Source organism: Dermacentor albipictus, chromosome 1 (assembly GCF_038994185.2).
Source record: "Dermacentor albipictus isolate Rhodes 1998 colony chromosome 1, USDA_Dalb.pri_finalv2, whole genome shotgun sequence".
Lineage (NCBI taxonomy): Eukaryota > Metazoa > Arthropoda > Arachnida > Ixodida > Ixodidae > Dermacentor > Dermacentor albipictus.
In genome coordinates, this window is record NC_091821.1 from 153,076,541 (window position 1) to 153,089,034 (window position 12,494).

General features: G+C 46.6%; 1 protein-coding gene across 1 annotated transcript in view; it reads right to left on the reverse strand.

Annotated features, from left to right (window-relative positions):
• LOC139050857 (cathepsin D-like) overlaps positions 1–12,494 on the reverse strand; it is a 36,821-nt gene that overhangs the window by 4,129 nt on the left and 20,198 nt on the right. Inside the window, exons 2-3 of the mRNA XM_070527655.1 lie at positions 6,411–6,882; positions 712–856 (exon numbers count right to left, since the gene is read on the reverse strand). Of these exons, the coding sequence (XP_070383756.1) occupies positions 712–856; positions 6,411–6,583 (318 nt within the window). The 5' untranslated portion in view covers positions 6,584–6,882. The remainder of the gene's footprint in view (positions 1–711; positions 857–6,410; positions 6,883–12,494) is intronic.

The window sequence follows — 12,494 nt, forward strand, 5'->3', positions numbered from 1 at the left end:
TTCCTTGATTCGAAGATCACCAGAGACACTCTTTACATAGACGATGCATGCGTAGCTAAAATGGCCTAGCATGCTGAAATTTCGTTCTATTCAAAACAACAGCAGTAACAAGAGGACGACAGGTCTTGGAAGTTAACTTGATTGGGTCCTTTCTGTACCTGGTTTGCCCATCAGTTCATGTGCGCTAGCTTTTACTGCCCGAACTGTAGCGCTGGGCTTTGCAGCCATATTTAGAGAGCAAGCGGATGACGTTACAGAACAGAATTTCTTTATCGGCCAAAAAGAAAAACAAACGCTGTAAAACGACAGCTGGTCGAAGTTAATACGGAGGGCCCTATTTGTAGACGGTTAGTTCGGTGTATAATGTTCGGTGTACGTGATTGTTTGTGGTACGAGTTTGACTTCCCATGTGCGTGGGACTTCCCTACTCACCGCAGCGTTCCCCACAGTAGACGTCCTAAACAAAGTTATAACGTCGTGTCATCATGCGTGATGACATTTAAATACTATCGTATTAACATAGGTTACATACTCAACGCCATGGGCTCTGCTTGACCTTCCTTTGTACATGTCACGGTAGCTGGAATAAGGTACAGTTAAAGAGCACGATACTGCGTAGCAAGCGCGACCACAAAAGGCCTGATCTGAGGACGTGTGAGCATCTCAGCGAAGGTGCGGATATCTGCACAGAAAACCATTGTATATACGCGCCTTCCCGTGCTCTGTCTTCTGGGCGCCAATCACTCTGCTGATCCTGTCGATTTCTTCGCCGGGTCCTTCGATGAACGACGATCCCGAGTCAACTACAGTCTTGCAGCCGCCGACACAGAAACGTTTGTCGCCTCCAGCTTGAACCCTTGGGGCGAAGAAAGATGTATTTGGTTAACATGACCGCGTTACTTGTTCGCTCACAAAAGGGAATAAGAGAGAAAGAAACTAGAGCAGGGGCTTCTGAAGTATATTTTGATACGTGTGTGTGTGGGAGGGGGGAGGGGATGAATTTACTACAGCATGTTGCATTTAGGGGGGGGGGTAGCAGTTACAGACACAGCGAGGAGGTCGCTGCGCAGGACACGCTCTTCCTCCTTGGCTTCCGTGCGCGGGTCGCTGTACTCGATGGAGGGTCATGATTTTGGACCAGTTGCGCGCCCCAGTGGTGTGGAAAATTCTGAAAAATGGTGATAACAGCATCGAGATTGCTGAACGTAACGTTTATGAGGAGGATGGTTTCTTCTTATAGCTGTATGAATGGGGCATGCTGATGTAAAAGAAGCTTTGAGGCGGGTTCTATTGGCCTCGAGATCGAACAGAGTCGGCTCCTAGCGGCGAGGTGACGAAGCTCCCAAGTGTGGATGCCGGTGGCCCGTCGCTGCTCCAGCCGCAGTGTGCAGCGATCGTAGTTCGCTAAATCACGATGGATATTGACGAGGACGGTTTGTTCGATAGTTAGTAACCTCTCAACCTGTTATTCTTTCATTTTAGAGCGCAGCTCTTTGGCGTCCGTTCCTGGGTTTCGCGTCGTCGTCGGCGTTGTCGTCGGCCTCGTAACCAGCTCCGCCCCCCTTTCATCCCGCAGCGCTAGCAGCGACCGACTGATACCGCTGGATGCCGCTGACGCCGCTAGAGAGTCAAGATAACGTGACTGCATAGAACACCGTCGCCGCCATGCAGAAAGAGGAGGAAAGGGTCCCCCCCCCCCTGTTCTTGTGTGGCGGATAGGGTGCTCTTCAGCTGCCGACGCGCCGGTTATTTCACGTACGCCCCGGCACGTCGACGAATACGTGACCACCTTCCCACGGCTAGACCTGGTTCCTAGCGCTGCGGAAGCGAGGGTATCATATTGTTTGTGTCGGCATCGGCGGCGTTGTCCCTGAAACCAACTCCGCAGCTGGGGTTGACTCACTATCGGCGTCAGCGGCATCAGTCAGTCGCTGATATCTCTTCCCTCCTCCCTTTATCGTGTTGTCCGCTTGCTGCGCGCGCTTCTGCCCCCATCGTTTGCCGCTGGGTGTACACGCCGCCCCCCTCCCCCCTCTTCCTGCGAGTCTCCGGTTGTCAAAGCGCCGGCTCGAACTTAATTCCTTTCTTCGCTCCTGTTCTGGAGAAAGTTCTGGAGAAAGTTCTGGAGAAATTAATCGCAATGCGCCTAACCAAATATCTCACTAAATTTAACATTCTCTCCTCATGCCAATTTGGCTTTCGTAATGGATATTCCACAGATTTGGCACTCATACATCTAACTGACCAATTAAAAAAAATAATTGACGATGGTCTATTTGCAGGCTCAGTTTTCATTGATCTAACAAAGGCATTCGACTGCTTAAACCACATTATCCTTTTTACTAAACTTGAGGCTATCGGTGTTCGTGGTCCTGCGCTCTCATTATTAAAAAGTTACTTATCAAATAGGGTTCAAATAGTGTCTGTATCTAACGTCTACTCCAGAGAACAAACCACTAACATTGGCGTCCCTCAAGGATCTATCTTAGGACCACTTCTGTTTTTGATTTATATCAATGACCTACCTACCTGTTTGTCCTCTACTAAGTGCATTCTGTACGCTGATGATACTACCATATTTTCCTCTGATAAACACATGTCACTTCTTATTAACAAGCTAAATACTGATCTACAAAATGTTTTAAGTTGGTGTAATGCCAACCTATTATCCATTAATGCCACTAAGACTAAATTTGTTGTATTTTCCTCACATCAACAACATTCTGCATTCTCCCCTTCTTTAACTTTCGGCTCACACTCCATCTCTCCCAGTCCATGCTCATCTTTTCTTGGGATTTCTCTTGACTGCAGCTTGAAATATAAAGATCACATTTCTCACATCAAAAAGAAAATAGCATACGGTATTCGCGTTCTAATTAAAACTCGTCCCTACTTTACACATAATACATTAATCTCGCTATACTACTCATTCATTCACTCTCATATTAACTACGGCATACTATGCTGGGGTAACACTTATAACACTCACTTGGCATCCCTCCAGGTAATCCAGAACCAATCCATAAGAATAATTACAAGCAGTTCACGCTTTGCTAATGGAAAATCCTTACTACATGAAAACAACATCCTAACCATTTCAGAACTGACCAAATATAATCTAGGAATTTTATTCTACAAATATATGACTAAGGAACTACCATCAATCTGCTTCTCACCTTGTGACCTAATAGCTCATAGTCACACTAGATTTGCACTCAATAACAATTTTCTTCTACCTAAAGTGCGAACTAACTATGGTAAACAGACTGCGGAATTTTCCGCAATATCGCTTTGGAACACTTTACCCCCTATCATCAAAAATGCAAAAACTTTATACCAATTTAAAAAAGAACTAAAATCATTCATAATAAACACTTACTGAAACTCTCCTCATTTTTTTTATTCCGTTTTTTTATATTGTCCTGCTGTTAACAAGTGTTCTTATTACTCATATGCTATAAACATGTTTCGATATTACTCTTAGTTCTCATCTATACTACTGTTGCTTTAAACTTTGTATAACATCATAAGTGTCTTTAGCAGGAGGTCCCGATACAGTCTTTGACTTTGGGACCTCCTTATGTATACTACGCACATGCAATTCTCTGTATTTTTACTAATAAATAAATAAATTGTGAAATTGTGAAATTGTGAAATGCAACCCCTGTGCGGTGGCAATCAGAGAGCCAGATCGGTGGCGGCGGATCTGTATATGTGCACCGCCCGAGCCGAAATTGCCGCTGCCGTTCGCCCTGTGCGGTGGCAATCAGAGAGCCAGATCGGTGGCGGCGGATCTGTATATGTGCACCGCCCGAGCCGAAATTGCCGCTGCCGTTAGACAAACAGCAATTTCCTAACACTTATGCGGGAGAACATCCCGTTCCTCTCGCTCGTAACGCGTCCCACGGCTGTGACAACCTCGCGAGGCACTTGTATAGATCTCGTCTTTGAGAATCAAGCATTGGTGTACCAAGTCGAACATATATCAGTCTATTTCTCCGACCACAAAGCTTCCTTCATGACTGTCAAGAACTGTTAGTGGAGTCTTTGTTAAAAGAATACGTGTGAAAAATAAAAAAAAATTCTGTGATAGCGCATACATGTGTTGCTCGATTTCTTTGCCTCAATCTATCGAAAAGGTGAAACAGCTTATTTGCTGCGCTCAAATTTCGCATTAGGAAGTAACGTAATCGTCGGTAATTTTTTTTGTAACGGAAATTCGTAAAGTAAATCGCTGTACGTTTTTAGTGTACTGATGCGGAAAGCATTTGCTTAACGTGACCACACCATATGCGCTCGTCTCCTTTCAACGTGTTGTGAGGTTAGCATGCGTTTTTTTTTTCGTTTTACAGCACCCTTGCCTCTAAGCACAATTCTCAACCATGTTAGGGACGGTGTCAGGTGTCTCGTCGAAGGCGACCAAGTCGTTGCGGTGGGCCACATCATTGAGTGTAGTGCCGTCGCTTCCACCTGCTGCTCTGACGTTCCTGTGCACGTTATCGCATTCGTGCTGCAGTCGTCCGCGCTTAGTAAAGACCCACACCGAGTCGACCTGAATTTGACCGACGAGACAAAAATAGCAGAATTGAACTGCACATGCCCTGCAGGGTAAAGTATTGCCTCAAGTTGTTCGGATGTAGTTGGTCGCGGCGCGTATCGCGATTTGTTTACATTACATCACACTAAGCTGACTCGCTGATTTGCGATGTGTTGACGTTATGCGATAAATTTAGAGAACTTATGTTGCTTTATCAATTTTTGTTTTTAGCCAGACCTACGAAATCGCGAGTTAGTTTCAGTGTTACTTCCATTGTAATATGTTTTCGAGTCGCTTTATAACCAGTTGCAACCGTTACACGAAGCTCAAATAAAGCATGCAACGTATAATTTATGTTGTATCATAATCATTAGATCCCTTTAATTACTTTCGCATGCAGGCACTTGAACTTGCAGTGGTGCTTGAATGCAGTGCATCGGGCTTCAATTTTTTCCGCCTCCCTATAGAAGCGAAAAAAAAAATATATCGATATGAGCAGTCGCAACAAATTCGCTCGCGCATGTTCGTTCATCGCTTAATGGACCATCCGCTGTTGGCTCGCGAAACGACACAGTTTAATCTGTACGAGATCATGTGTACACACATATGCCGTGTTTCGGTGCTCGTATTTACACTTCTGAACACAGAGAACAGTTCCCATGGCTGAGGAAAGACAACGGAAAACGTGACAACTAGTCACGCTCGGTGACGGTCGTTTAAACGGACTCGCAGCTGAGCGCGAACCTTGAATTCACTGCGCAGGCGGCGCATGAAGTTTATAAAATAAATTGCATGCGTGGACACACGGTTAATTTACTTGCGGAAGTATATAAAAGCACAGGCAACTCATTACTGGCATCCCAGGCCACGCCGACACGAACTTTCGCGGACTGCAACGATCTTCACACGCACAGCAACCACTCAGCAACTACGCATGCAGCAAACATTAATGCCCAGATTGCCGATTAGGATTCCCAAACGTGATATCATATTGGACTACTCGCCATCCTTTTTCGTCAGCGAACGCGTGAACGCACCATCGTCGAAGTGCTTACTGCACACCATCGCATACTTGGAAGGCGCCTTGCCGTTCCGAAGCCTGACGAGCCATTCTCGGCGACGTGCCGCGTCAACGGGGTAGTAGTGAAAGCTTATCCCCGGCTCTGTGCAATATGTGCTGCATTGCGGAACCGAACAAAATCTCACGATGGTAAATGAAGCGTTTTCTGCGGGCACGGAGCACAGAATCGCGAAATGAAAACAGTAGCTCCCTACATTTCCACACACCGCACGGGCGACGCATCCACACTAACGGGGCGACGGTGCTGCCACCTATAGGTCGATCTCGCGGCCAATACTGGAGACATTTTTGCTTCCACATCATTAGATACTTTAATTATCGTTCCGGTGCCCCTGGAGAGGAAGTAGGGAAGGAAAGCGTCTTCGCATGCGGCTAATTTTTTGTTAAACGTACTAGACGTGTACTTACATTTTCTTTCGAATAAAACGAACTTTGTTCATATTGGTTCAGCCTATTGGAGTTGCCCAGTTACATTACCCCTGCTTTTGGCCCTTGGCCCCCTAATAAAGCTTCCCCTGAACCTTCAAACGTCTCGACACCTGTAGCACCCCAACCGACGTCATCTTTTCATCGTTCCGTCGAGCTATTGCTGGTTTGTTCCCATCACGTCCACAATCTTTCGCCAAATCTTGTGTGCCAATGGACCTGTGAATTTCACGGTTATATAGCATTTGTTGATGCCTATTACGCCTTTCTTAACTATTGTTTTCTCGTTTAGTCCTGCAGCAATGCCGTGGGGGGTGACGAAAATGGAAAGTGCAAATTAGTTAAGAAGCGTATACTTCCGCTTACCGGTCCATCTTGAATTCCCAGTGGCGCTTTTTGGTGACCGACACGTAGTGCATGTTGCCCCAGAAGTGTTCGTGGTTGATGCCACCGAGTACCAGTTCTCCGGCGGGTCTGCCGCTCGAGCTGCTTCCCAGGTAGAAGGAGAAGACGGATTGGGGCACCAGATTGTGCTCCATTATGGCGTCGAACACCGGTTTCACATTTAGTGACGACACCTTAGGGTAGGCCAGCCCGATAATGCCGTCGAAGGGAACGTCCCGCCCAATGTCTCCGTCGAACGGCCCAGGCCGGAAGATGCCTTGCGACGCGTGCGTGATTTCGGCGAATGGCTGTGCGGGCACCGCACCCTTGCCTAGGTGCAGCGCGTCGGAGGAGAGTACGCCGCGTACTTCGCCGCTGCCGTACTTGATGGCCACCGCCGTACCGTCTGAGACGTGCGAGCTGGAGTGCGAACGATCATATTTCCGGTGATCATCTGCGAACGCGCAGGCGGCCAATGCTAAGTGAAGCTCATCGCGATAAACTTAATAATGCGCAGAAAGCCATCACTTCCAAGGCAAGAGGAGGCGTGTATGCCCTATGTTCTTGCACAATGCGTTACTCGCCCACTCAAGGGCAGTAAATAAGAGGGACAAGCACACGTGGGAGGAAAGGCGAAAGGTAAAAATGTGTGGGCGTGCGAATATTGGAAATTTCGGATACCAATCTAATAGTCTGCGCTATTCGATTCTTCGATTGGAAAATTCACTCTTCAACAACGTTGGATATTTGTTTGTTTTAATTTAAGAGAGGAAAACACTTATTATATTCTACAGAGACAATATTCAATGAAAGTGGGGACTATTCTGAATGGTTATTCTGCAGCAGATACGCGGCTGTTGCGCAGCGTTCCTGAAAGTGAAAGCACGGATCAGATATAACTGCTGCTCAATAATTTCCAATCATACAATAAATATTTGTGCCCATTAGAAAGCCTACAAATGTGTTGTCTTGATGTAGGGAAAATGTGCACCTTATTTGGGCAATATCTCAGCAAGTTTCCGTGCATTTAAACGGATATGCACTATAAGGTAGTATTAGCCCCTTCAACGGACATAACATCCCGAGTGCATTTAGTGGCGCGCTATTACTTTGTTCGATTACTGTCTTTGTCAGGGTGCATCCAGCAGATGCAATCGCCTTGAAGCGCTTTCTCGTTTACAATATTCTTAGTTCACCGAACAATCCAGTTGTGAACGGCTTTGCAAGTGTCAAACAGTCAATAAGCCTTTCTCTTCACCAAGTGGAATATAGCCAATCTTTAATTTAGTTTTGTCGAGAAATCAGAAAATATACATTGTTCAATCGGATATTCCAAGGCCGTTCATCTCGAATATTTGTAGTATATTCGAATAAGAAGGTTAGCTGTTTGAGCACCCTTACAAAAAAAGACAAAACAGTTATAACAAGCCGGTGTTCGTTGCTACGAATTGGTTATTTACGTTACATCAGAACATCTTTTGTTAGTTACTCACTGCAGCCACCAAACACTGAATGGATGGGACCCAGAAGTCGGCGGAGCCCGTATCAAAGATAATACGGAAGGTTTGACCTGGCGTACCCAGCTTCACTTCGCCGATGTAGTCCATCTGTATGTGAAAAGTCACGAATTACTGAAAGGCACTCATAAAGTGGAAGACGTCTTTTGACATGTACCCATAAGCACAAAAGCTTTCGGAGCACGGTATTCTAGAAAAAAAAAACGAAATTTATTCACTGCCATTGAAACAGTCGTCGAATCAAAAGGCGCCGGTATGTTGTATAGATCCACGCATTTCTCATCAAAATTTATATCTGAGTGACGAATTCGTAACAAAATTTAACCACTTAAATTGTGTGGCCGGGTTGTAGAGGCTGTAGTGTTAGAATAACTTTTGCGGTCGGTGGTACAGTGCAACGGCCACACATATGTCTCTGGTGTTGTGTCTCAAAACGGCAAGTTCACCACTTCCCGTGTGTCCTCGCTCCTGGCGCTGACTTCTGACGGGCGAAGAAAAAAGCTCCCTTCGAGATAACAGGAACCGCCACATTCTGTGGAAGCGGTGACGACCATCAAGGCCAGGCTTCTCAAATCGCAACAAGCTGACCGTTACAGAGAACCCACGTATTGCTATAAGGAGCCAGTGTCGACGACTTCCGTGGGAAAGGCGTCGACCCCGACTGCTGACTGTTTCGTGATTGTGTCATATGCGAAAGCAAAGGTGCAGCATCAGAGGTACAAAAGAGCGCCAGCCAGGTACAAAACACCGGCTAAAAAAGTGAGCTGGCATCTGTTTTTGGCTGAGTTTCTTGATGCTAGAATAGAATCATTTATGTGTCATTTCGCAAGAGTATGTCCGCCAATAAGAAAAAGAGCCTTTGTGTCGGCTCAGGCAGGTTTGAACCAAAGGATGCCCGTTCTGTAATGATCACACACACACATGAAAAAAAGAAACGCCAGAGCATATATCTAATGACTACCTGATCTCGATAGCGTTACTTGAGAGAATGCAAAATCTGTTCAAGCTGCCGGGTGTACCATACCCAGACTATTCGATTCATCAACCTACTTCTAAAAAAAAGGGGTGAACCGGTTTGCATTTTTCGATGACTTAGTGTTGCTACCAACTATGGGCTAGCAACATGCAAGCAACATACACAGAAAAGAAGTCAGGCCTCCACGAGGCACTGCAAAAGCAAGAAGGGAACTTTGGTTTCACCTGTAAAGGGAGAGACGTCATTTAGGTACACTACTAGAGATGGTGCCGAACCCAACGACAGGGCAAGATTGTTGTTGAATTCTGAAGGGCCTGACCACCATTCTTGAAGGCGTTCTCGTTGGCGGAGCACATGCGGAGCTCACGCACCGTGAGTCGCACCTGCCGGAGTATGGACTTGAACTCGTCCGAAAAATGACCACCGCCTCAAATGAAAAATACACTGCACCCCCGTGGTGGTGGAAGCCTTGCTTAGGGGGGTTGTACGGATCATGATGGTCGGCTCATCATGATCCTCATCAGTGATTGCTCATCAGTGATTGCATCAGTGATTGCGCATCAGTGATTGCATTAGTGATTGCATCAGTGATTGCATCAGTGATTGCATCAGTGATTGCTCATCAGGGGACAGCGCTTTATGAGCTGTCCTCTCTTCCATCTGACCAAACAAGGTGTTGCGACAAAATGGCTAGAGTGCAGCGAACAGTTCGGCCATTCCGATGTGCCGGAAATAAGGTCACTAAATTCCCTCGTCCAAGGAAAACCCAAGGAAAACAACTGCGTAAAAAGCGGACATCTTGCGTGTTGGGCTGTGTATGCTCCCATAACCAAAGTGCCAGTTATAGGTATACAAAATAAGCCCATTTGTTTCTTCCAACCTCCCGACCTCACCACCTTACCAACAAACATCTATCAGCGATAGAGACGGACGACGGCATGGGTCCACTTAGCTTAGTGCGACACCCCGACAACCCAGGCCTGCTACAACGTGTTACGCGCTCCAGCTGCGTAGGCAAGCGACCCTCCGTTTGACGCCCGACTCTGAACCACGAACACCAGAACCAGAAACACCGGAGAATGCGAGCGTTATAAACATGCACTACACATAGTTCGGCGATCAGCGAGGTCAAAATCTGGTGTCGCTGCAGGCGAGTGTCAGCAGTGGAGATAAGCAAGACACGTTTAGAGTATTGGAGGAAAAAGAGCAGGAAAAAGATTGATAGGACCGGATACAGGATCTGTTACAGGCATAGCTAACTATACAAGAGAGATAGAGAGAGAGAGGAAAGGGGAAAGGCAGGGAGGTTAACCAGAGAAAAAAAAATCCGGTTGGCTACCCTACGCTGGGGAGAGAGGGGAGGGGGAGGTAAAGTGGAAACAACGTAAAGATAAGGAAAGGAAGGAGCATAGACACACAATCACAATCGGTCACCGGCACCGAACACTGTCATCGCACAGCACACTGACACTTGTAGCACTATCAACATCTGTTCAGGCTACAGTCGCCTGTCCAGTTCTGTCGCCCTCAAGAACCGCAACAGTGCCCTCGTCGCCCTCTGCTGCGATGGCTTATGATGGCGGTATCTGAAAATGAGTTCCTCTGTGAGAGGTCTTTGGTCAAAGCGCGCTATCGCGGTTGCAAGTGATTGTCTCTGTAAAGTATATCGAGGACAGTCACAAAGAAGGTGTTGAAAAGTCTCCGCGTTACCACAGTCCTCACACGAGGCGTCGTCGGCCCATCCAATTCGGTAAGCGAACTAACTATACAAGGTAGATATAGAGGCATTAAAGTAGAGCGCAAATAATGACAGATAGGCAAAATGCTAGAACGATAAGCATTTATAGATTACCTGATTAGTACAAGCAGGCTTTGTGACTATTTGTCACTGCACCGTTTCAAAGGGTATGCCAATGAATAATCATCATCATCATCAGTGACCTCAGCATTCGGCTGATGATAGCGGTGGCCCTTGCACTTTTACGATTGGAATGACTAATGTAATGAACCTTCGGAGGTATTTGTGCGGATGGCATCAATGTATTTGTCCGTTTATGAAGATCACATTGCAGATGAGCGCTGCCTGAGTGGCAATAGTGACCGCAGCCGTCAGGGTCACCGTGTGTCGATGCGCGATGGAATCCATAGAGCTTTATTCAAATATTACTGCAGGGAACTCTGACATCAGTGTCTATAGGGGAGATGAAAGTATTGTGGTTCAGCCTTCATAAGTATGGTGGGCAGTATACATGGATTTGCCTAAGCTTCGTCCTTTTGGCTTCAAACGGCCGCTCCTTTGCACATTGATCATTTTCAACAAAATATTGCATTGTAGATGCCCCAGTTCGGAATGACCACGCATGTGCGCGGAAACTTGTTGCCTTCGTGTGCTTAGCAAAATAAGATTTCTTCGAAATTTAGAAGGACGCCGCCTCATAAACACCGACACAAGAGTGCATGAAGCCACAAGCCCGAAGATTGGGCAAATCCATGTACTACCCATCATTCCCATGGTATCTGAGCTAACGCAGTGCCATATTTACCTTTATAGCGATTTTGGTGGGGCACTGCATGACGCAATCGTTTCGCATCAAGTTGGTCCGCTTAAGCAACGACATTTGTGCCTGGATGGTCAGCGCATTGAACATTTGATTGCGATTGGTCACATAGTGGCATCAGATAAAGAAAACTGATCACGAGCTCCTTGTGGGTATCATTGGCGAGCAGGACGTGAAGTAAAAGACGTGAAGGATATGAAGAAAGAGCAGGTCGCAAGTGAAAGAACGCACCAATTGCGTTCTTTCACTTCACCATTTTTACTTTTACTTGGGTCGTTTTTCTTCACCATGCGGGGCGAACGAAGTGTTCGCACCGCGTTGTCCCCGGTTAGTTGCAGGAAGAATATTTCACACTTTACTTACGTTCATGTGATTTTCGAGATGTTCGTGAATCGGTTTATTCGCTCTGCCAAGCGAAGAAGTCCAGTTAGACTCGACCAGCATTAGGGGCACCCTGCAAAGGAACGTGAAATTTTTACTTGCAATATGTTGATTATTAATTTAAAGATTACATAGCTTTCTTTTCTTGTGGCTATATAGGAAGGGTGGCAGTTGCTCCGGAGACCCTATCGTAGAGGTGGGCCGCCACTCTGTGTAGCTCAGACCTCGACATCCTCACGTGGGCAGTCCAGCAAGCCCATGAGGCAGCGTTGAGGCAGGGCCTTGACTAGGGTTACTGTATATGCTACTACAGGTAGCAGACGATGAGCAAAACGTGAACAAGGTGAATGCAGGGGCCAACGTTTCGACAAGTCAGACCAAGTCCACTTGTCGAAACGTTGGCTCCTGCATTGACCTTGTTCACGTTTTGCTCATCGTCTTGAATTTCCATCTCCCGCATTCCCCGTCTTTTCACAGGTAGCAGAGTTGCACGAAGGCCCACCGTCTTGCCTGGGAAGCAACCAAATCTATGCGGTAAAGCCGCACTCCGTTTTTACAGGCTACATGCCTACCGTATTGTCGATTGACCGTGGACGCTTTTGCATCACTTGTGGACCGCCTTTCCGTCTAATCA